General features: G+C 39.2%; 2 protein-coding genes across 7 annotated transcripts; both read right to left on the bottom strand.

Annotated features, from left to right (window-relative positions):
• Positions 1–665: 665 nt before the first annotated feature.
• On the bottom strand, positions 666–14594 carry LOC311208932 (uncharacterized protein). Of its 6 annotated transcripts, none has more exons than XR_014618362.1 (12): positions 14526–14594; positions 13189–13305; positions 11333–11437; positions 10529–10660; positions 8009–8158; positions 7057–7194; positions 6341–6457; positions 5129–5236; positions 4663–4776; positions 4271–4378; positions 3343–3529; positions 666–2458 (listed from the first exon to the last, which is right to left on the bottom strand). XR_014618362.1 is itself a non-coding variant. In XM_084285971.1 (10 exons), the coding sequence occupies exons 1-10, from the start codon at positions 14588–14590 to the stop codon at positions 4279–4281; spliced, it is 1146 nt and encodes a 381-aa protein (XP_084142097.1). In that variant the 5' UTR covers positions 14591–14594; the 3' UTR covers positions 3981–4278. The 6 variants fall into 6 exon arrangements, 4 of the variants coding, with proteins under 4 accessions (XP_084142097.1, XP_084142098.1, XP_084142096.1 ...); XR_014618363.1 differs by having other exon boundaries at positions 3343–3512; XM_084285971.1 differs by lacking the exons at positions 666–2458; positions 3343–3529 and having other exon boundaries at positions 3981–4378.
• Positions 14595–14914: 320 nt separating this feature from the next.
• TMEM129 (transmembrane protein 129, E3 ubiquitin ligase) lies at positions 14915–25291 on the bottom strand. The gene is made up of 4 exons (XM_084286364.1): positions 25081–25291; positions 24217–24691; positions 21601–21760; positions 14915–19135 (listed from the first exon to the last, which is right to left on the bottom strand). Exons 1-4 carry the CDS (start codon positions 25283–25285, stop codon positions 18887–18889), a joined length of 1089 nt encoding a protein of 362 aa, XP_084142490.1. The 5' UTR covers positions 25286–25291; the 3' UTR covers positions 14915–18886.

Here is a 25291-nt window from a genome sequence, read left to right as displayed (position 1 = left end):
TTAAAAGGTGTTGATATGGTTCTATATCCAGTGGCAGCACTGCAGGAGATGACTTTAGTAGACCTCAAACCTTATCTGTTCAGTATCATTCCTTTCATTATGCTATCATAGCTCGTCCAACCATGTGGAACCTGGATTAGGGAACAAGCCTGTCCAAAATGTTACTGCCACAGGCAGATTGGTTGTTCTATTCCTAATTTAAGTACCTTCAACCAAGAAACACACATTAAGAACTGACTCATTACAAGTCCTATGGATTTGTGTCCATAAGTCAGCTGCAGACCTCATCTATCACAGACAAAAGCTTCAGGGCTCTGACAGCTGAGCTTAAACATTTTGTGATAGCCTATTACCCCCAAATGACAGCTCCACCTGCCCCACAAGGACACCTTTCTCCTGGCAGAATGGGTTCTGGAACCTCAGCTTCCCCCTGCCACCAAGCTACAATGCATTAAATGCAAGCCCATGACAAGATGTCAAAATACAAACTGAGGAGTTGGACTCAATCCCTCCCCTTTCAGCAAGAACTAGACCCCCATCCAAAAAAACACCCTAAAGCAAACAAAAAGACTACCAAACCCACATATGCCTTTTATAATGAAGCACCGACAAATTCAACATGGAAAAATGACTAACAGGGATTTTTAAAGTCTTTAATTCTTCTGCATAAAGACAATATGCCAAAAACATAACATTCTCATATGTACAATCATAAAGCACATGGAAGCATGCACACTGGAACAATGGTCTATATATTACTTTAAAAGGTCCTGTACAGATTTGTACCCCATATACACACCCCATGCTCAGCAGTACGTGACTGAGCCACGTTGTGCTGGGATACTACCAAACCCCATGCCTAAGCACGGATAGATGAGTTCCAACAGCCACAGGAACTGCACAGGACAAAAGTCACCAACCCATAGGCAGTTTCCCTCCACCCCACAACAGTGAGAGGTTAACTAACTTTTTAAATAGCAGAGGCCCCAGCCTCTTCCTGTGTTTGGGAACAGATCACACAGCCAGGACATTCTTACCACTGAGCAGTAGCTGTGACCTAACACACTTCTGTTAAAGCAGCAGCACACATTCCCCTACCTAATCAAAGTTTGTTCTTTGTTGGGAACTGTCAAACTCATGATAAATAACCACAGCAGTGAATTTCTGTGCATGTGACAAGCCTTGGTGAAGGCAATCTAATGTTCCAGCCCACTGCAATAATGCTGTTTGCAGTCAGGTGCAAACCTGGTGCACTGGACACATCAGAATTGTGCCTGAAAATCCCAAACAAGCACAGAAATCCTGCAAAAACTCACCTCGAAAAGATTTTAGCAACAATTGGAAATATGGTTTTGGAAGGGACTGGAAGTAGTTCCTGAGGAAGCAGCTTACTTCTGCTTCAGCAGAACAGCTGGCTTCTGGCCCTTGGGTACATTGCAAGCCCCACAACAAGGCTACTAGGCACAATCCCTAGGCCACAGTTTCTGCAGAGGCCTTACAAAGGGCTGCAACAGCAAAGCTGAACTACTGCAAAGAGAATTACCAGCTCTAACAGACACTTGTACCTCATACATGCTACATAAGTCACAAGGTCTGTAAAAAATTCTTCCAATTGAAATAGTTCTGCTCTAAACTCCACTGGAGCCACAGCCCTCACTTTTGAGGTTTTCAGCACAGTGATATAAAGGTAGAGCAAGGGAGAGTCAAGACCATTGTGGATTTCAGCCAGGACACTCCATGCCCAAGAGCAGCCCCAAACCTGCAAATACTGCTGGCTGTCATCCATTTCCTGTAACAATACCACTGCCCTCATCTACTTTCAGCAGTAGATTGTTTTTTCAGGACATGCTGCAACACACATGAAAGTGCAATCCAGGTATTCAGACTGTGTTGCTGTTCAGACAGTCACTCATCCCCTCATAGAGACACAGTTGATTATAATAAACCATCTACCTTTCCCCTTCTCTCCTCTCACTTAGGAAAATGCTAGCTTAATGTGTTTTATCTCAGAGAACGGAAAATAAGCTGAAAAGGTAATCACCAAAAGTTAAAAGCAGTCTGTCTTTAGCAACTGAAGAAAGGCTGGAATTATCTACATTCTTTTGAAGCAGATCTCCAGGTTGCATGTACAATCGGTCCAGTAGAACAAACAGGGTTTTAAGTCCTTGGTTTAACAGGAAGTATTCTTCACTCTGAATCAATATTGGACCAATTCAGCAGCAAAACATCAGTTCGCTTTATGCAGCATGGTCTCCAAATAGCGACAGGAAGAGCCATCAACTGAAGTAGACTTTACAGTATGGTGCAAGTCATCTGTCAGTGCAGGTCAAGAAGAAACAGTCTCACAAACTTTAAGGAACATCCATCATCATCTTAGCAAAAGCTTAATGAAATTTGAGGTTTTACACTTGAGGCAGAACTCGCAGAAGACAATCTATCCTTAAAGATCTGGAGAAACCTAAACAAAAGGCAGATATTTTATAAATACAATATTATCTAGTCATTAACAGCAAAACATTACTCTAAGCTGTGGTATTACAGTACAAATGGATCAGAGCATTGTACAGGCTGAACTTAAAGCACAGTGTAAAAGACACAGCCATACTTTCCATACTAAAGGAAGTGTTACAGACTGCATGAACACTGAGAATGTAACTTACTGTAAAAAGAATACATACCTGATATAACTAAACTATTTGCCAATAAGAAAATGAAGCAGCTGAGCCTATATCCCAACCCCTTACATCATCTTCACCTAAATATTTACTACTTCAAAAAATACATTTCTCTCAAATCTAATCAACACATTCCTGACATGTGTCCTACTTTTTTTTTTCTCTTTAAAAAGCAACCAGATACATTCAAAATTATAGACATGTAATGGGGCTCAGAACAGCTCCATTTTTTTTTTCCTGAGACCAAAACTCCAAGTAGAAATTTTCAAATGGAGCGGAGTGGGGTTCTCTCATAACTCACAAGCTGGTTTTAAAGCAATATTCGCTTTCCACAGATATGTCAGAAAGCTTCTGCCATTTGAGAGCTACAGCTCATCACTCCTGAAAACTATTGTAAAAGGTATTGCCTCTCTCTGAATATTGATCTCTGTATCCCAGGCAACCTAGGTGTTGTCTCAGAGAGAAGCTATTTAATTCACTTTCTGTATTTTATGTGTCACAAAGACAGCTTTTCAATTAGAATGAGTGATTACAAACCCAGTGAGCATAAACAATCATTATAGCCTTGTTTAAAACAAAGACAACTACAAAGCAGATAAATATCAAGTGACTACCCAGAAGACTAGAAAGGCTCCCAACTCTGATTATAAATGCACGCTTTTTTCACCTGCTCATTTCACCTCGTGCTGATTGTACATATGCTGACTGTAAATCCCTTCTTCTTTCAGTGCAGAATTTATGAGACTTTACCAGTCTTCCAAGTCTTGATCCACTGATCTCGTGCTGTATCATATTCAAGTCATTCTGTCACAGGAGGGAAGTCCTTCTTTGATAGTTCTATATACAAAGACAGACTAAATATTTACAAATACTGAATTAGCACTTTAGAAAAAGTAACACATTACGTCTTAGTCAAGCTCAAAGAATTTAACTTAAAATCATTTGAGCCAACAGCAAAAAGATGTTAGTAGCACTCTAAAAAAAAAGTTGTTCTACCTGCCTTTTCCTCATATTCCTAGGGGAATGCAAAATCTAAGTAGTGTAAAACTAGTTATGTGGCACATTTTTAATGAGGCAATATTTTAATGATTTTATTATGCAATATATTTCATGATAATGACTGTTAAAGACACCTGTATCCTACTCCATACTTCAGTCTTCATTAAGCGTAGATCAAATTACACAAAATACTATATTCATAAAACTCTGACTCAAGATACAAACCATCGTATTAACGCAACAAAAGAATCTACAGTTCAGAAGAGAACTTTCATTGAAACCTATTGCTGCAAATGCAGAGCTGATTTCATCACAAAATACTAAAGGCAGAAAATCTGCTATTAAAATAGTTTTCAAATAAATGGCAATTAGGTGATAAGACATGTTTTCTAACCAAACAAATATTTCAACTAACTCTGAAGTATTAGAACTTTTAAGGTACTGCACTAAATACAGGAGGATGAGAGGTTAACACTTACCAAAAAGGAATAAAAAGAGAAACTGATCTGTTTGAACTGAACAGTTGGATTCTGTTCAATGCTGCATATGGGCTACTGAAACAGAACAGATAAAACAAATAGTCACCATGAACTCACCTTGGTATTTAAATTCTTTTTGTCATTATTCTCTCTCCAGTGCTTCCCCATCCCTTTTCAGAGTATTCTGGCTGATGTCCTTCCAGTAAACTGCTACAAAGCTTAAGCCTACAAATAGAAATCCACATATTTTCCTTCTGTACCCCTTTTTCAATTCAAAATTGCTTTATTACAGTAACCTTTTTCTACTAAGAACAGCGACAACCTCCTGCTTAATCTAATTGACTATCACAAGAGAACAGTAAGGATAGAATTTTACCACCAACACATCCTTAAAACCAATAATAAAAAAAAAATCATGAAAGCTTGGACTGAAATATAGTAATAACGCAAGCTTGGTTCTTAACTTAGTATGTGGAAAAAAAAAACAATTGATAAGCTGCATTTTATACCTCTCCAGCCTGCAGTCTGAATCTCTGAAAGTTTTGCTGTCAGGCAGAAAGATGCTTGTGTTTTTCTGTTTCTGGGCGTTCCATCCCGAAGAACAACTCGCTGGAATCAGGTCACTGCATAAAAACAAAGAACTATCATTGTTACCAGCTGTAGAGCAGCTTCACCTCTGAGGAGAAGAAAGTTTTCAGCTCCTAGGCTTAGCAGGCAGGTAACAACAACAGGGACCAATTCTACAAATTGCCATTGCTTTCCGTAAGACAACAGGGGAAAGATTGCCAGCATCTTACAGCATTTCCTAATGGTGGAAGCAGCAGAAAGCAGTAGGTGGGGAGTCAGACTAGAGAAAAAAATACTGAGAAAAAAAGCAGTATTATACAGGGATGGAAAAGCGAGATAAAAAAAAAAAAAGCCATGAACACCTTCACAGCATAGACAATTAAAAGAGATCATCATTACAGTATTTACCTTGTTATTTCTATACCATGTTGTACTGTCATTACTTCATCATTGTCACCTAAGGTCTCCCACTCTGAACAATTCGAAAAAGCCCTCTGATGTCCTGATTCAGTAAAACTGAAAATAAAATGAAAAGGTCTGAAATCATGGAGCTTTGTATCATAGTTCCTCCTAACTCTTCAGAGGATAAGGGGGCTAAGTTGAGAAAACACACAACCGTATAAGCATTTTTACTAATGTTTGTGAAAAAAAACTACTCACCTCCCTCTCCCCACCCCCCAACTTAAAACATTGGATCATGGCTGCCTTTTTTTTGGTTCTGACACAACTTTGTATAGAGTTAAACCTCATTCTACTTTATTAACTTATTTTCCTGGAAGATTTTTACACCAAAACTAGGAAAGGGAAGGAAGAAATAAGATCAAAATCAATCACTAGAGCAGAAGTGTAATTCCTGAGCAACTTAAAACAAAAAAAGGTACTAGCCTGAAAAACTCTACCTTTCTGTTACATATTTTTGAACATTAACCTGACTCTGGTTACCCAGCCTGGGACTAGGACAATTCTGTTGTGCCAGTAAGTACTTTTTCCTCATACTACCTTTCATAAGCAAGGAAAAGCTTTATCAAAATACAGAAGGGATATGAAGAAAGAACTTTTCATAAATACAATTTCCCTGTAATATCTGTAGTAAATTTAACAGGGCAGTAATTTACCAGGCAGCAAGCTTCAGTATTTGCTGACTTATGAATGCACATTTTTTTGTGCATTCCATTCCTCTACTATAACATTCATTAACTTCTATATAGCCAAACTTCTGCATGCCAGAAGGTAGAATGCAGTGCACATAACACGTACAGAAAATAACTACTGCAGAGCCACAGTAATTTCAGAATTACAACCACTGAAGCAGAAACTACATTCTATGTGGAATCAAGAGCAAGACATTAATGTTGTCTGAACATATACATAAAAAACCACCTGCCTCAAAAGAGCTTATGCTGTATGTCCTGATGTTTTCTTCAACTTTGCAACAGAACACAGTGTAAATATATCCAATCATACAGCATAATTATTCTGGAATGAATTCCTGTCTTCAATAAATTGCACTACGTTTACATAAAATTAGAGCTATTAGCAAATGGAAGGATAAATTCCAGTTATATTCCAAAAGTCTGTTTGTAATATGAATGGATCACCACATGGAGAATCATTTCATACCTTTCCAGTGCATGGTACATATGCATATAATGGCTTTTGCCCTTTGAAACCACAGAAGGGTCAGGATTGTTTCGTTTTCTGCGTTTCCATACTGGAGAACAATCAGGAGAGCAGGAACTACAAAAATAGGATGAAAAAATAAGATGTAAAAATTCACGTGTTTAAATGCTTATCAGTTTTGCAAAGTAACAGCATGTGATGGTTCGCAAGATTTTTTTTCCCTTTGTGGTATGATCCTTCAGTGATAACAAAGGAATACCGAAGAAGAAAATGGCTCAGATTTGGTAATCATTCCATTGTATTCTGAAAACTGAACCCAGTCAGAATTGCCCAAGAAAATCCAGTGAGCTTGGAAGTGGAACATTTTCAGCACGCATAACCCCCGATTGAAGTACTTCAGTAGAGAGATGAGTGCATGAGGTGCTTTGGTTTTACACTCCCTGCTGTTCTGCTGACAAGCACAGTGCTGTTAAAACACAGAAGCAGAAAGAATGCTGCTCTCTTCTGCTGTTCATCAAGCAATTCTGTTATTCTGGTAGTTTTTCCCCCATTCAATGCTCTGTACCATAGATGGCCTGCATTCAGCAGTGTAAACGTGAAGCTTAGTCCCAGCATCAATCGCCCTCTCACTAAACATTTCATACAAAAAAAACCTGACAGCAGCAACATGTATTTATTTATCTCAGTAAGTTGATCAAAGAAGTTTTATTTCATACCCCTCTGGTGCATAGTCTGTCTGGCTGTGTTGGTTTCCACACTCATTTCTCTTCAGTTTTTCATCAAACATGGGGAAAACAGAATCATCATGATCTCTGCAGAACCACTCCTGAGAACTGCCTGAAGGTTCCGTATTACTAAAAACACAACAAAAATCTGGATTTTAAATACTACCCAGCTAGCTTACTGCTTCAAAAAGACACAATAGTTGCAGCGGTTCATGGCTCACCTCATACAACACCCAAATGGTGCAAACAACTGCAGCTTCCACTGCACGTCAATCAGATCACAGCTAAAAACTATTTACACACCTCAGTGATAGTGCTTACAGAAGTACATTCACTCTTCTACTCCCACTTTACTGGTCCAAAACTTGTAAAATGTTAAGTGGTGCGAGTGAATGAAGCTAGCCTTGTTACAGAAATTCAAAGGTATGAAAAAAAATAAAAAAATTCCATCTTGAACACAGCTGCCAGTCTCCTGCAAAGAACACAGAATTCTCTCTAATCTTCACAGAATTCTTGAATTCTCTCATGTATCATTATCGCAGGACAGTGGTTCTGCTGACAACAGAAAAAGGAACGATGGAAAGCTTGTCAAGGTCAAGGAACAGTAATGACCAGATTTCTACTTATTCTTATCCCTTTCTAAGATAATTTTATCTTGTGCTGACTGGTGTGAATGCACAGGGGAATACTGTGTTCTACCACAGAGAGACCAAATGTGTTCTTCCTTCAAGTGGAAGGAGATTCATCAGAGATGAATTTAGACTAAAAATGGACTTGAAGATTAACAGAATTCAAAAATTAAAACAAAGTTTTCAAGCAGGCCCCCATTCCTGAGTCTGAAACTCATTTCCCCTTCAGTTCCTACTTAGGAACACTCTGAAGGAAACACAGAGTCTTCCTGTGAAGCAAGAGGTGTGCTGCTGACCGATTCACCAATACATACACTGGCTGCAGATCCCAGGTCTCTTCAGCAGGAGGATCCCATGCGTGCAGTGCTATCTTCCACAGCCTGATCTGCTGGTCCCAGGATCTACGGCTGTACTTCTTAAATTTGTTGGGTGTTCGAGGATGCACTCCCGGTATTCGTTGATTCCTGTAAATACACAGTAACGTTTGTACTTCAAGATATTATTTTTGTTCTTAAAAAAAATCCTGTCCATCTGATAAAGCAAGCAGCAGTGGTCTAATAGTTTTCCTATTTCTAAACACTTACACTGAGATATGTAAATTTTAAAGCATTGTTGACAACAGACTGCACAAGCAACAACAAAATACTGAATCAGACCATAGGTTCATTCAGTCCAGCAAGACACCAAAGCTGGTGCCTACTGGCTGCAGACAAACATGAAACCAAAGAAACACACTTTAGTATCCTAGCCTCTGGATACTTCTATCCCAAACTTTGTGAATCTTGTCCAGTTTCTTTGTACTCACTATTGTACTGGGCATAGCTGGGATGGAGTTAGCTTTCTTCATAGGTACCCCTGCTGTGCTGTGTTTTGGATTTACAGCTAAACAGTGTTGATAAGAAACTAATATGTTGCCTACTAATATTTTGTCTCTCTTTTTCCCTAATCTGCCCAGCTCCCTCCTGCTAAGGGAGCAGTAAGCTGGGAGCAGGCAAGAAGAGGGGAAAACAGCTGTCACAGCTGACTCAAATTGCCCAAAGCAGTATTCCATATTATATAACATCAAGCTCAGCAACAAGAACTGGGGCAGAGGAAGAAGAGGACGCGTCTTCCAAAGTGGCTGCTTCTCAGAGTCCAGCAGGCTATCAGTATTCTTGTGTAAGTGATTGCCTTTGCACCCACCAAGTTTCCCCCTCCTCTTTTCCATCACCTATTTCCCTGATCTCAACCCATGAGTTTTCTTAATTTTGCTCTCCCTATTGCCCCCTCCAAGCCACTGGGAAAGGGGCAATGAGCAAAGAGCTGTGTGAGTACGTGTCTGCCAGGGGTCAACCCACAAGTGTCTTCACTGAACGCTTATTCCACTGTTTTCCACACCTTATTACAAGGTGGATTGCTCTACTTCTAAATAGCATTTTTCCTTTGGGAGCATGGAGAGCTGTGTACCCACATGCTCCAGCTAATACACAAATGGTGTGCCTTTCCTGAATCATCACTGGGTAGATGCTGTAACAATGCTGCCTGGGATCAACCAGTGACCAGAGGCAGTATTTCTCAGATGGTGCAACCAACTCAGACCCTGACCACCACTAAGTTCACTCAAACCCTGGCTCCAGTACAAAATACTGTTCACAGGAACAAAAACGTAATCATGCTTTAAATCACACAAAGCACCTTTACCTCAAGTAGTTCTCCCTACCACCTTCACAGATCAATATAATCATCCACTGCAGTTTTGTTATCATTTTAAAATAAATAGATCCCTGCTTAAGAACAGTATTATTAACTGCCTTGTTAAAATGCCACCCAGAAAACTTTTAAAATAGTTTATCCATTATTTTTTTTTCCCTCCTCAATGTTCTCATCTCTTCCTATCTTCCACCTACAATTTAACTGATCACAGCACAGCTACGCAGCAGCCAGGCACCACTGTAAGACTGGCTGCAGTCAGTCCTATCACTGATGACACAGAGACAAGCAAAATCACAATTCAAAAGGCAGTCTGCAACTCTGAAGAAAGAACTTTATTGAAGATGCGTTCATTATATTGTGGAATATCTGTGGTCATTTATGACATCTGTTGTTGATATTTAATCAAGTTTTTAATATCTTGTTCAACAGGAAGCTTGCTGCACTCACTGCACTGGCTGGCAATTTTCACCATAGACTCTTAAAGGCAGAATCCAGAGAACACAATTCTAAGTATCAAGCCACATTAAAACCAGAAACTTTACATAACTACCTCAAAAACTAAAAACCAAGAATACAGATGCACATCCACATGTTACTGCAGAGCAGTTTCTGAGTCCTGATAGGTCTGCAGTAAGCAGAGGGGACTAAGTAGTCTTCAACTTCCACAATTCATATAAAAAAGCCTGAAGTGGAATAACAAAGATGAAAAGAAATCCAAGTTCTGATTTCAGTTAGTTACTGACAAATCATTAACGATTGGTTGCTCTTAACAATACTTAAATGCAAGGCTTCATTCATTCCTCAAAGATAGCATTTCCTGGTATCAATTAACTTCATCATGGCCTACCAACAGTCACCAGAAAGGTCTCATTAAAAATCTGATTAATACAGATATTTTTTTCAAGCATGATCGCTACTATACCAACAGCAATACACTAATGCAATATTTAGCTTTAAAACTTCACTAACTAAATTTGCTCCTATACAAAAAAAAAAAAAAATCTGACTTCTCTATAAAGAAAGTAATTGATTCAAGTTTTCTTCACTTATTCCTATTACTTCAAGCAAACTGAAGCTGTGTGCTGATCTACCCACGTCACGAAAAAAAAGTATTTGGAAACGCACAACACGGTACAACTTACTTCGGAACTTCTTTAATATATCTGTCATATGCAAGTGTGTTCTTTCCAAAATTGATCTGTTTTTGTCTTCTCCTCAGAACCACTTCATCTGTTTCCCTTTCAGACGGATTAGCTGAATCATTCGAAACAGAACTTAAAAATAAAAGTTAGAATGAGACTGTTGTAGAACTATTAAGGTGCTTTTCAAGTCACATAAACATACAGTCTGCAACTGCAATGACAGACAGTGGGCAGAACTCTTACTTTGCTAGTTTACACAGAGCTGAAAGTTGGACTAACCAAACCAGCCACTAGAACAAACAGACTGGGGTTTTCTAGGTTAATGCAATTGCTCAGGTTTGTTATAAGCAGACATACTTGAGGCTACTTAGTGCCAGAGCTGCCTCACAACAAGGAAATCAAGTTGTGCATGATTACTGCATACATGAGTAACAACCTCCTAGTATACATTAGAAATCAGCTCAGTAAAACAAAGATAGATAATATAAAGGCTTGAGTGACCTCATGGCCATTTCTCTAAGCCTAGAAAATTGTTTTTTGTTTTCCCACCTCACTATCTCTATTTTCTTGGACAGACAATTGTAATATGAAATCTAACCTAAGAAGGAAGAGAACTTGCAATGATCACACAAACAGCTTTTGAGTTCTCCAGGCTACTCTCTACTTAAGGTTTCCTTCAGGCTTAATATGAAAAAGCCTGTCCATATTTCAAGTCTTTGTTTATGCGTGTGAAATAGGTGAAAATCATCAGATGGTTATTGCTAAAACCACACAACAGTAATTTAGTAATTATTCAATACTTACTTTGTCATTTTCCTAGCAGATGTTCTCATTGTTTTGCCTTCTTCAATTCCACCTTCCCAGTCAGGACAATTATAAAGAGGCTGAGAATCGTCTGCTGTCATAGTCCTGGAAAATCAGAACTGTGTATGAACACTTGTTGCTCATAAATATTTAAGTGACAGAACCTTCAGTGGTGGACAAATGCAGCTTCCTCCCCAACTGTGACACCATGAGAGTGTTCCTACTCCATTTTAGTTCAAAGTCAAACAAATTAAAACATTTCAACTTAAGTCACCTTCTGTGGCAATGTAGTATAATTGGGTTAACTTTGCAGGAAAAGAAAACAGTCAAAGTTTTACATTAAAACATAGACCTTAATCTCTTAAAACATTCCCAGCTTAGCTACTGCCAGCTCTTTCTACAGCTCCATCAAAGAGCACAATAAACAAAATTATGTAAGGTCAAAAATCTTTCACTGGCAAAGGACTTCATAAAGGACAGGAGAAATGGAGTAGATTAGAAAAATGTCTATCACCCAAGCAGAACTAATATCCTGACAGACACCTGTATTTCATACTCTCCTGGCACACCATTTCAAGAATGTAAGCTCTGCCACATAATGGCAAGAAGGGAGCCAGGAAGCTGCTTAATAACTAGTGGATTATTGATATTTTCTGAGTGAAGTAACACACACCTGTTACAGTTAAAAAAAAAACAAACAACAACACAGTAAATAAAAACTGGAAAATGAAGCAATATCCTAGTGGGGTCAGAAGTTTTCCTTCAGACTGAAGTCTGTCCACTTCTTTAAGCACTAATGCCTCAACTTTTAACATAAAGTAAAATAAAGTAGATTTAGTTTACAGTCTAACCTCCCTGAACTGTTTTGCATCAACAGTTGAAGTGACCATCGATGCTGTTAAAATAATTTTAACACTACATGGCATGAAGATCCAGCACAAAGGAATTTATCTACTCAATCAAAAAGAAACAATATGTTGCTAACACATCTGTTTTGATTCACAATCGTAATGTGCCATTGTTTTTTTTAAACGACAGCGTTAAGAGACACAGGAAACACTCCTGAAGGTAAGATTATTTTTCCTAACCTCTTCAAAAGAGTTGTTTATTAACTGAAACAATATCAAACACACCATTGGAAATTATAAGAGCCACTTTCATATAATGCAGTACTCAGATGTACAAAGCACTCAGAAGTTTTCATGTATCTTCACTAAAATATTTAACCTCTCCTAATTTACGTTCTATGCAATATTCTGCAGGTATCCAAGCATTCACCACTTCTCATACTTCCTGTCAGACATTAAAATACCAACTTCAATCAGTTCTTCTGCCTGAGGTCTTTAGTCCAGAATACCCAAGAAGCAAACCAAAATACTCATGGAACTACCCACCTGTAATATTTGATTTCATCAAGTTATTACCAACACTAGACTGCAAAGAAAATTGTTGTTTACTAAAAATTGCAGTAAAGCTGAATGCACTGTCAAGAGAAGAGACTTCATCATTGTTTGCCCCACTCACATAAAGATGCACAAACAAGCAAAGCATAAAAAACCCAGCATATAGCTTCCACGGGAGTTTTATACTAACACTGAAAACATCAATAATAAAGAGCTTAAGCTACTGCTTCAGTATATACAATTTCTTTCTTTCATAAGCATTACTTGCTGATGTTATGGCACGTATTTCAATTAGGCAAACTTAATGGTCTACTGTTGCAGATATAGTTTGCTAACTGTGTGCTATGGCATTATAAGAAAACATTGAATTTGATCACATCCCAAGCTTTGTCAAATTGCTTAAGACAAGTGTGCCAAGAGAGTATTTAAACAAGCTTGACATGCATTGCTTACCTCTCCAACCACTGGTCTATATGGCTACATTGATACTGATCAATTCCCAAAGAATCCGAATCATTCCAGCTTCCACATTTCTGTTCTTGTTGCCAGCAGTCTGGATCTTGCATGTAACTAGAAAATAAGAATTTTCATTCCGTCACAGGGAGTCACTAAACACTGACTATGTGGAACAGAGTATCGTCAATTATAGTTACAAAATGTTGATTACTTTGGCAGAGATACGCAATTTGTACCAAATTATTCATTCAGCAATGCTATCGTGGAGAGTGCGTTCGATAATGCAATTACTGAGAAAAGGGTCTTTTACTACTGCAGTTATGACACCTGAATTTTAAAATAGACTACTCATTTTTAGAAAAGCAGAAGTACCCTTTCTCTATTTGGGATAAAAACGGGGGAAAACATAACTGAAGACCTTTAATAGTGTTTATAGAACTGCTGACGTGTGCCAGCATTCACAGTTTGCAATACATTAGTTTACATTTATATACTAGTCTATTCATCATTTAATGCTTGGAAGAACCAAACGTACAGAATTATGACTTTTAACACAGGAAAACGGCACGTTTAAAGAGACTTAGGTCAACCGTTGACATGGAAACACTTTTACACAGGAAATAGTTTACCAGACACTGACTTGGGGTCCTCACAAGCACGGAAGGAGCTAGCGTGAGGCACTTGTAACAGGCTGAAAGGACAGCCGAGGACTGCTGAAAGATTAAGTTACCTAATTTTTCCTTGCCTTCCTCCTCAGTTCTGGCGGCTTTGACATCTTAAATGATAGGTTACTAAATAAAACAGCTCCACAGCCCCGGCTTCTGGGGTAAGAACCTGCAGCTCTGCCAGCACCTCCCTGAGGGAGGGAGCCCGTGCTGCCGGCTCCACACTGCAGGCACACAGACCCTGCTCCTGTGAGGTAACTGCACTTTTTTAAGTCAAAAAATGAAAGTGAGGGCTTTGTTATTGTAAACCTGGCTTAACAGCCTAGCTTTTGTTCCTCCACCCAGACTCGCTTTCGGCACGTTCCGTGACACATTTCCATTTCGACTCACTTTCGACACATTCCTTTTCGCAAAGACAGTTAAAAGACAAAACGCCTCCCTAATCACCCGCGACAATTACCCAATTAAAACACCTGGAACAAGCAGCACACAAACCCCAACCAAACCCCCGCGCCCCTCACCACTGACCCGAAAACACACCACCAAGTCAAAGCAGCACCTTTTCTCCTCACGACCACGAACCGAGGCCACCCCACAACCCCATCTCCCCCCAGAAACCGCCCTGAAGGAGCCAGACCCTCACCCCCAGCCCTCCGGGGGGGCTCCCACCTGTGCAGCCCGCCGGGCCCCCCGCCGCCATCGCAGCGCGGCAGCCCCCGCCGCCCGCCCGACATGGCTGAGGCGAGCCCCACCGCCGCGGCCGAACATGGCTGCCGGCCGGGCGCACGGCGCAGGCGCGGTCATGGCTGCCTGAGGGGAGCCGCAGAGCGAGGTTCTCTCTCTCAGCTTGTTTTATGCAGCCCTCCTCATTCATACTATACGAGGGAGATGTATAAAAGAAGGAGTTGTCAAGTGTTCCTTCAGGAGAATGTTAGTCCTTCTTCTGCTGTCATATTCTGAGCTGAAACCACAGCAATAAGTTGGTCTGCTTTCCACCCACCCCCCAGTTTTAACCGTGAAACACAACTTAAAAATGAAAACCAGAAGTCTTTCTTGCATAAAATCAACTGTATTTTTATTAATCTCTTCACAAAGTTTTAAAATGAACTACATGTATTCATTAAGCCTTTAACATAAAGGCTATCCAATAACTCTGTTTTAAAATAGATAAACTGTTTGGATCAAAAAGCAACACAAATAACAAACCTTGTGGTATATCTTTGGAAGAAAATGTCTCGTAGTGCATGTCAGAGCTTGAATGTTCATATCTCACCTCCTCAAATATCTCAAAATTTCTTAAGAAATGTCACTCATTAATTACTTGTGTAAGTTGAGGCTGACTGGAATGCTACATAGCTGCAGTGTACAACGCTTCAGCACAACAAAAATACTCGATTGGAAGTGATCACATAATAATCAGGTATTCTTGTTGCAGGTTTTGGCAAGCCTCCTGGTAAACAACTTCATTTATAGCATGGATTCCAACTATATCCTGCTTAGGCAACATGCCTTTTGTGGGTTACCAAATTATGTTTGTCACTAACAAACATTTTGCCAGTATTATCTGGAATGCTACAATTACAGAAAACCAAACAAAACACAACTGTGGAAATAAATAATACATATAGACACTGCCCATGTTCTCAGAAACACCTGTTCAGCTGCAGTGCATATGGAAATTTGGGCTATATATGTCTACATACTTATGTGGTACTTACACTGACACTATGCAGCCACATATAGCTTGTCATAATGTAATGACATTACATAATGTACTGCAGTTTACTAACATTACCTACCTACAGGTGAGTGATGGGAAGAACATGCAGCTGAAAAAGTATCTCCAAGTCACTAATAATAGACGAAGGTTTTATTCTTAAAGTAAATATTTTATCCCATAACATTACTCGGTTCATTTTTCTCTTAGAAAATTGTTGTAAAAAGAACAATTCTAATCCCTACCCCTTTGTTTAGGAAACGTATCATGGTTGGGCGGGAGGCAATGTATTTATTTTTTACTGCAAGCAAAATGAGGACCTGAAGCTATCACGAAGACAAATTCCTATTTTTATACTATATAAATTTCATGTTCAGTGAATTATGCAAGACAAATAAGATTATCAGATGACCTGTGTTAAGAAACCTGTCGTGGTTTTTCCTTTTACTGTCTCTTAGAAGAAAATGTCATACAGATTTTTAACAAGTTAGTTCTGTAACATAGCTTTTAAAAAGCTTACCAACTTTGGAGGCATGCCAGATTATTACAAGAATTTAAACTTGGAAAAATGCTTGTTTTAAGGAATTTAAGAAAGGCAGTATTATTAACATAAATCATTATTTTATTTTTGTAATTGTTACAAAGTTTTCTTAGAGGCACTTCTGTGGACAGAACACTACCATAAAAAATATGCAACAGTATTATACATTTATGACTATTACTTTGCTGTATTGTCATACTGGCAAAAGAAATAAGATGGGTAAAATCAAAGTTCTACTGAAAGGAAAGCTTTCAATCAATACAAAGAAGATAGAGTTATCTAAAGAAAAACACTACTGCACAAGCAATTGGGAGACTAAAGCTTTTACTACATGAGATATTACTGGCAATTGACTATTTTTTAATATAAATATCTGCAACTACATGTGCTTATTGTCTAAAGTTCTCAAGGCCTTTATGATTTTAACTTCATACATCATTACAATAAATATTTTTATTCCAAACAGGAAAAGAGATGTAGGAATTGGCTGTCAGTGACAGAGTCCAGAATCCTACCTTCCCTTCTGCAGCTATTTCAAGGACCATATCCCTTATATATGTGCCATATTATGCAAACTTACTGTTAAGTAAATGGTTCAAAATGCTTATTTATAAAGTCTACTGTATAATAAGAAGGTGCATGTCAGGTGATACCACCTGGCCTTGTAGGACTCTTTGAAAGGTTAAAAAAAGTCCTGCGGAGAGACTACTTCAAAATTCCAAATAACTTTTCTACAAAAGTACTGGAAAATTCACTCAGCAGCTTCTTGATTTTCTACTAATTTTCAGACTTTACAACAAAACTGAAACTCAATTTTATGCTATTCAGATGGCGCATGCCATTTAAAATAAAATTGTACTGCCAGGTGCAGTGTTAAATTTTTACTTTTTATGATCTGAAACAACATGTAATGAAAACCAGAAAAAAACACTCTTATTAATAGGCAGTACAGATAATTGTGTAGTAAAAGTTGTATACGTAACAACTGAGATATATACTCAGTGTCCTTATACTCGTTTGGTCTCTTATAAGTGCAAATTTAAAAACAAACAAACAAACAAACAAGAAAAAAAAAAAAAGCTCCTCCACCAGCCATACAATATAGTATGTCAGATCTCAAATGATGCTGTCAAATCTGTTTTCAGTTCCTTATCGCTCTCCAAAACACGGCTTAAAGCCACATATATATAACCATTTCCTCACCACATTGATTTAATTGGAGTTTGGTACATTCAGCATACATCCTATGGCTAGGCTGATACTAGCAAAATCTTTGGTGGTTGCACTTCCAGTACTTGTGCCATTTTTAACACCCTGCTACCTATTCCTTCTCAGAACAGTCTTGCTTCTCAAGGACATCAAGATTTTTTCAGTTAGCCACTGGCATGTTACCTGTGCTTATGATTTACAGAACCTTCTGATCACACACTATATAAGGGAAGCATTAAGGCTTTCATTCTCCTAGACCAAAGCTTTAAACAACTCCTTTCTCTCACCATTTGTCCCACCTGTCTGCTAGAGGTTACTGCCCCTCTAAGATGGACTACCTGGATAAGCAAATACCTGCATCTCAGCCACTGCAGTGCACAGATCAGTGTGAGAACTCAAATACACATTCTCCAGCACCTTGAAGCTTTTCACCAAGCAGTGTGACAAGCAATCATTCATTGAAGGGTCTGATAGACATACAAAACAGTAAACACGACATTTAGGTCCAGGAGAAGGACTCTCTTAAATTTATGGAAAATGCTTGGGTTTAAATTTGCAAATTATCCTGATGCAGACTGTATCAGGGAGTGTGCATCAGTGCCCTCTGAATGTTAAAACACTGAATACTGCTTATGAGCAGTCTTGAAAGTGCACACCTGAAAAATTCTGATTAGTGAAATGAATGATGGTCATTCTTGGGGCATCTAACATGGCAATTTACACCTCTGTGATCCTGGCATCTCTTTCAGGGAAAAGGTTACCTTTCAAAACTTAAAGGCTTTGAAAAAGCTGAGCACTCTTTCAGAGTAATTTGACAGTTTGGATATTTGCTGTGCTCCTTTCAAACTTAGAAAATAATCCATCATCTAGAAAACATTGAAACCCTAAGCAATGTAGCTCCTGGAAACCAACAGATTTAGTGATGCACAGCATTAGTAGTGTAAGTAAGCAGGGTACAGTTCTGAATCCTTCTGTTGTTTGAAATAAATATGTCCATTGAAAAATAAACTAGACACAACTGGAATAAAAAGTCCCTGTGGGAATTGCATATCTTCAGGAATTCAATTCCTGAGTTTACAGAAACCCATCCCCTTTACATGTGGAGGGGACCAGCAGAAGGAACACAACCGGAATACTTGCTTTGTGAACACTAGCCAAGATGAATAATAACTTGAAAAACAGATTAAATAAACACAAAGGTATCAATGAAGACTAACCAAAGTCATTTTTTTCAGTTAGCCCTTTGTGAAAGAATCAGAAATACTTATGTTTAAAAGAGAATACTACCGCACACATGGATGGGATAACCTTATTCCATCCACGACATAAACAAAATATTGTAGTTCCAGAAACTGACATCTGATGAATAAAAAAAACAAAGACACAGGTAAAAATGGAAAGGAACATAAAAAGATCAACATCCATTTTAAAGGCTGTAAAAGAAAGCTCTGAGTTTGAACTCCTGTAGAATGTGAAGTATAAGAAAATGCTAACAGGCCTTTTGGCCAAAACCACTATGAAATACATTCAGATTTAAAAAGTTAAAGCATATCCAAGTATTATTCATCTTATTATGCAAACATCTAAAATGCAGAACTTGGCTCGGCAAGTTGGACAAGGCACGCGGCTTGACAGCCAGGTCTCTGGGTGCTGCTGATCCTGTCGGCTAGCAAACCATTTGCCCATGCAAGTGAGGCACCACATAGGACGACAGTAGCATTGCTGGCATTCCCCTTCATTTGGCTCCTGGCAGTTCTTGATGAGCTTGATGTTTGCAATAGTCTGCATACACCCTATGCATGGCTCCAGCTCCTGAAGGAGAATAATGTCAAAACTATGAATCGCACACAATGGCTTGCTATTGCTCTTCAAAAGGCTTTTTGAAAATTATCTCCATACAAGCACAGCAGGAACTCGAGCTGGGCAGAGCCTCAAGGCAGACCTGCCTCAGCAGAAGATAGCATGTGCTTCCAGTCTCCAGAGCTTCCATGAGAACACAAACTAATGAATGAGAACAAATTTACTCTATAGGCAGAAAATCCAGAACTGCTGCGTGAAACTGATTAAGCACAAATGACTGAAAACAGATTTTTTTTCAGGTCTCTGAAGATCTCCATCTGTTTCTAGAGTACAGCAGCCACATTAAGGTAAACAAGCAGCCATCTTTATCATTCAGACATGCTCTTTTTCAAACAACACAGAAATATACAGTTAGGAAAATAATCAAAGCAAGCAGTTCTCACTACTTGTTACATCAAGTGGTTCCTATCTTCCATGTTTGTAAATAAAAGACATAAATAACAGGAAATATGGGGTCTCCTGAAATTAATGAGAACTGGTCTTGAGGGACCAGAAATTTACTTAATTTTTCTCTGAAAATATTAGAATAATTTATATTTCCCCACAGTTAATTATGCCATGTGAACTAGCAGTTGCATATAGAGAGATCATCTTGCTCTGAAGTGTTTTAGCAATTAGAATCACAGAATGGTTTGGGTTGGAAGGACCTTAAAGATCATCTAATTCCAACCCCCTGCCACTAATTAATTGATAAACAATTAGCATTTCCCATGTGTCTTCCAACTAAAGCTCTCCAAGAACTTGATGAAGTTCAAAAGAGTGCTGAACAGGCAAGGAGATGTGAATCCTGTTCATGCTGCTATCAGGGATTTATAAAATTCTGAGAAATGCATCTTAACACCTAAATGTGTATTTATATTAAAGAAAAATGGAAATAACTATCTGTTACTTACCTTTTAAAAAATATAATGGCATAAATGAAAACAAAACAGAATCACAGAATCACAGAATCACAGAATTTTCTAGGTTGGAAGAGACCTCAAGGTCATCGAGTCCAACCTCCAACCTAACGCTAACAGCCCTCCACTAAACCATATCCCTAAGCTCTACAAAACATTGAAGTGTTTACTAACATTTACAAAACTATCCTCACAGCAGGGTAAAACCATACTGTTGGTGTAAGATAGCACTGATATAACAAAAAGCAGCTCTGCTTTGTGGTCTCTGGCTACCACTTCCACAGCACATCTTCCTTTAACCACATAGGTGGTTTGATTGTCGAACAGATCAGACAAAAACTAGTCATCTTCCTTAGCCTCTTTTCACCCCAGTCATTTCTCCCAGTCATGTTCACCACAGACAAAGTGTTGCATCAACATTAGGAAAGGAAGAGTGTAGGAAGCAGGACTGCTTCTTTCAGGGGCTATATAAGGTTTTAGTTTGAGAAATTAGAGTTTATCTTAGTTTTTAGGCAAGAAAAACTCCAGTGCAGAAAGGTTAACTAACTTTTTCTATATATTCACAAAGCTTCAGAGTAGGGAAAAATCACGTCGTATTTTTAATGTCTGCATCATATTTTTTTTTTTTTTTTTTTTTTTTTATTGTGCAATGTCAAAGCAAAATTGAGTAGCTCAGTTGACACTTAAATATGACACAAATTAAAGCTCTGAAAGCAACTCTAACAAATAAATAGTATATTTTCTTTAATGTCTTCAGACTGTTTGCTGGCACTGCAATCAGAATGCACAACCTCATTATGTGCAGACATGTCTGATCCAGCTTTGTTTTAGCTATTGCATGTAACCATGCAGTGAAGATAATAGAAGCTGCGTGATACTGCCCAGGATATCAAGTACTCACTCCATTAGGTGGTACATCTGCCACAGTCTCCCTGCAAGGTCACCAGAGCTAGTTCGATTAGTTGCCTCTGTTACACTGAACAATGCTTTAGTCACGCTTATGATTACAGCACAAGTATAATAATAACCAGGTCTCCCCAAAGGCTACTGAAGGAAGGACTCCATGGCATTATTTACAATTAAAGCAAGCCCCAGTTAAGCATCTTTAATTTATTGCAGAAGAAGATCCAGCAAAACCTGGCTGTCTAGAAAAGCAAGCTGTAATAGAGCAAACTGCCTAAAGCACAGTAACAACAGCTGTTATTCTAGGTCTCTGTAAACCTTCTGAAAATACAACCTCACCATATCCAAATGTTTTCAAGTAAAAGTTTTATGAAAATTATTATAGGGGACTTCCTTCTACTATGCTATTTTTCTTGTGTCTCAAAAATGTAATGTTCACAAGACAGTTTGTTTCTTAGTAGAAGGAACAGAAGCAGCAGCCAGATCTACATAATAAATGTTTACTGAAACAGAAGGTGAGCCCTAAGTAAACAGAGTTACCAATTACAGTAATCACAGGCTCACCTACATTGAAAAATATAATTATTACAGTCTCACATGGATAGAAGGTCTCACCTGAGTGCTTGGAACAGAATAAGGCTGGTTAGTTTCCACCAGAGAAGTAAAGGTTTCTAGAAATAAATCACTAAGGCTTTGATGGATCACAACATTAGCTGCATTGCTGATGGGAGCACGGAGCTTTTCTCGGAGCTCCCCATACTCTGTGGAGTTCAGCCTGAAGAAAAAAAGATGGAACAAAATTTTACCTTGGTTATCCATTCAAATACCTTGATAGTACGGTGCAGAGATGAACATCAGAAAAGTGAATACACAGAAAAGCTGTGTAGGTTGGTATGTACTGGTTAGAATAAACATGACAGCAATGATTTTATTTTCTTTTGCTGTTTGTTTGTTTCTGATACAACTTGAAACACGGTGTCATCCTGCCTGGATCCCAACCTGCATATATAAGTAAGTTCAGGCTTCATGTCCAGCCAGTTCTTCATCATACCCTTATCAGATTGCCAGCAAGATATTCCAAAGATCAGCTAAAACGTCATAAAAGGAAGGCTTTTGAAGTCATTAGCATGAATAAAAGTAATACTGACAGATAAATCATACTTTAACTAGAAAATACTGCATGCACAGTTTCTGTCCATCTTTTTAATGCCTATTTACTTACACAATAGTACAAGTTCATTATAATAATATATATAATCCCCTAGAGTTCATGAACTCGTGAGGACAGAAATTACAATTATCATATGAGGAGGTATGTATCACATATCAATACAGTACATGTAAGTATCAGAAGAATGACAGTCGGTGTAAGTTTCTATGACTCTGTGATACAATTACAGACTAAAACTGAAATTTTACAAAGGCTACAAATGGCTGCTGAATATGACTTATGCTCTGATTTAAGGCAGCAGCAGGCTGTGTTTCACACTAGGTTACCTCTAGTAAAATAAGTCTCCCTAAGCGAGTTGCACAGGCCTTAAGTGCCACAAGACTTTACAGATCCTGTAGTGACACATTATTATTGTTACCCTTTCAAATTTAGCAGCTCTGAACTGTAGATTCAGAAGTCCCCATCTCAGTGTTTCCACTCATTAAACAGCTTTCATTGAAGGAGCCCTGGGAACATTGCCCTGAAATTCCTAGGTCATTCTGCCACTAGCTCGGTTCCTGCAGCACAAGGCTAGCTTAATTTTAATTCCTGGTGGTCTCAATTGTTTTAACTGCTGTAGGATAATGGAGCTTGCTGACTACAGTGTCTGTACAAATAACAGAGACCTTTGTATCCAGAAAATGAACTCACGCTGAACATGCAGAGAAACATGGCCTGCCTACACAAAAGCATTTTTCTTTCAGAAACATCCCACTGTATCTACTTCTGATTCTGCATATATACAATGATTCTGTAGCCTTAAAAAGGGATTTTTGTCCTATGGCAATTTTCTTAAATACTGTATGGCTGCAGCCTAACTGATTTGCTCTTTTTGACATGTCTTATTACAAGAGCTTCTAAACAGTCTTCTCGGTGCTGTTCCATTTAGCCATAGAATTTGTGGTTTTGTAATTTTTTTTTCCTAACAGAAATTGCCAAGGAAGTCACACTTTTCTCAGCAGGGGATATAGTTTTATCACTCTGACACTGAAGCACTTACAGAAGAAGATAATTTAGTTGTTTAATATTTATTTGGTCACCACTCTCACAGGCCTATAGAAGTCTCCTCTTTTGGATTCTGTCATGCTCACCCTAACTTCTCAGTTTGAGCTGTTCACCTGGATGTCTCATGCCACCCTCACGCTTGCCAGGACCCCTCCGTTTAGCTAAATGTCTGGTAATGTCTATTTTTAGTTACCTCGTAAAAAAACGCTGCTGACTTACAAATTTACAGCAGACACTCAAATACCTTTTCAAATGTATAGTTGTAGGAGCACAAACATGTCTTTGTGTACTCCTTTTAATGACACAAGAACATCAAAGACTTTGGCACCGTTCTAATCAGTGTTACAGGTTTCTGCAGAATCTTGTACTTTTGCCCTGCTACACAGAAAGACTGCTGAAAAAATAGCGCAGGCCCTGGGAAAATGATCCATAACAGTTCACAGAATATTTACGATGATTTACTGCTATGAGAATACATAAATCATAAATGGACTAAAATTATTTCCTTGCTTTAAGGATAGTTGGCTTGCTCAGTGAGCTCTCTTTTGACAAGTAACAAAGTTACAAGGCTTGAGCAGGATGGGGAAAAAAAGACATGGGAGAACAACAGGCAGTTTTAGACAAATCACTATTTCTTCACTCCCAAAATTTGTGAGACCAAAGATTCAGAGATTCTCCCTTTCTTTCCTGTTCTTCACCTTTCAACTAAGTTTTTCTAGTTACTTTTTTTTTTTTTCTGCATCCAGAACAACCCTTTTTCTAAGAGAGGACCAAATGGGGCAGTCCCTCTGTTTAACCGTTGTGCATTATTACTGTAGGTACATGAATCTTCCTAAAAAATCTTTCTTCAACACGCTGCACGGTAGAACTGTGCTCACAGCATCTCTGAACACCAGGCAGGGAGCAAAAAGGAAGGGGCAAGACCCAAGGAGCCTTCAGATCTGCCACAAACACACTCCATCAGCATCATCAAATACCATATCTATAACATAACAGGGCAATATATTTTGTTTTACCGAATATCAAACGCCTTCACGTAGGGATTAATACTGGCAACACGGATGGTGAGGAACTGCACAGGCATATTTGAGTCTGGCGTGAGCTCATGCTGTCTGGAGTCTGTCACTGTCAAATGAATGTCCTGCTGCTGGGCAACATGTAAACAGTAGGTGGTCACCTTAATCACCCACGTGTCCGTAACGATCACCCTCGCTCCTGGGGCTCCAGTAGCAAATTTGTCAATTCTCCTGAATTCTGTATTGATGGAAGAAGCCACTGCCCTCCATCCTGACTGTGGGAGAGCGTGAACAGCAAGCGTCCGGGCTAAGGGGTGGTTATTCCAACCCTTCCGTGACCAGTAATATGCCAGGGCACCAGCCACCGCTGGGAAGAGAACGGCGAAAAACAGGAAAGTTTTCCATCCACTTGAAGCCAGGTAGAAAAAATAAAGATGTTTTTCAGGTGCAGCAAAGCACATACCAAGGTAATAACCTGCAAGGAAGAGGAAGCAGTTAAGTACACACGTAAAGACACACCCCTGGATCTTACAGTTAATCTAGCCAGTGAGCTCACTCCCGGGACAGCTGTAGGACGGTATCTGTCATCCTAAGCAATTTGATACTTCGTACCCTTACCTGTCACTGAGTTTTACTAGAAATATATCACTCAAGGAAGCCGATTTGAACTTCCTGGTTAAATAAAAACCTCTTTTTTTTTGTAATGGCATGGATGCAGCCAGGTAGTTTCAAAGCTCAGCATTCCAAAGAAGCCAGAGAGCTCCCACCACGCCGCCCGCTGTCGGGGAGCTGCCCACCTTCCCGCACCCAAGGGTGGGAGGTGGGTGCCGGCCCCTTTCTCCCCACCGAAGCCGGGTGTCTCACCGAGGGGCAGCAGGGAGTGAGCCAGCAGCGTGCCGGTGCTGCGCCGCAGGTGGTATTGCACGAAGGCCGCGTCCTCGCTGCCCAGCCAGGTGGCCAGCAGGCCCTGCACCGTCAGCCCCGCCGAGCGCACCTCGTCCGGGGGGAAGACGAAGCAGACGGCGAACACCACGTAAGCCAACGTGAAGGTCACCGCCGGGCTCTCCATGCTGAG

Source organism: Netta rufina, assembly GCF_964035555.1.
Source record: "Netta rufina genome assembly, chromosome: 4".
Taxonomy (NCBI): domain Eukaryota; kingdom Metazoa; phylum Chordata; class Aves; order Anseriformes; family Anatidae; genus Netta; species Netta rufina.
The sequence above is the reverse complement of the archived record's forward strand: the minus strand, read 5'-3'. Positions and strand labels throughout refer to the sequence as shown.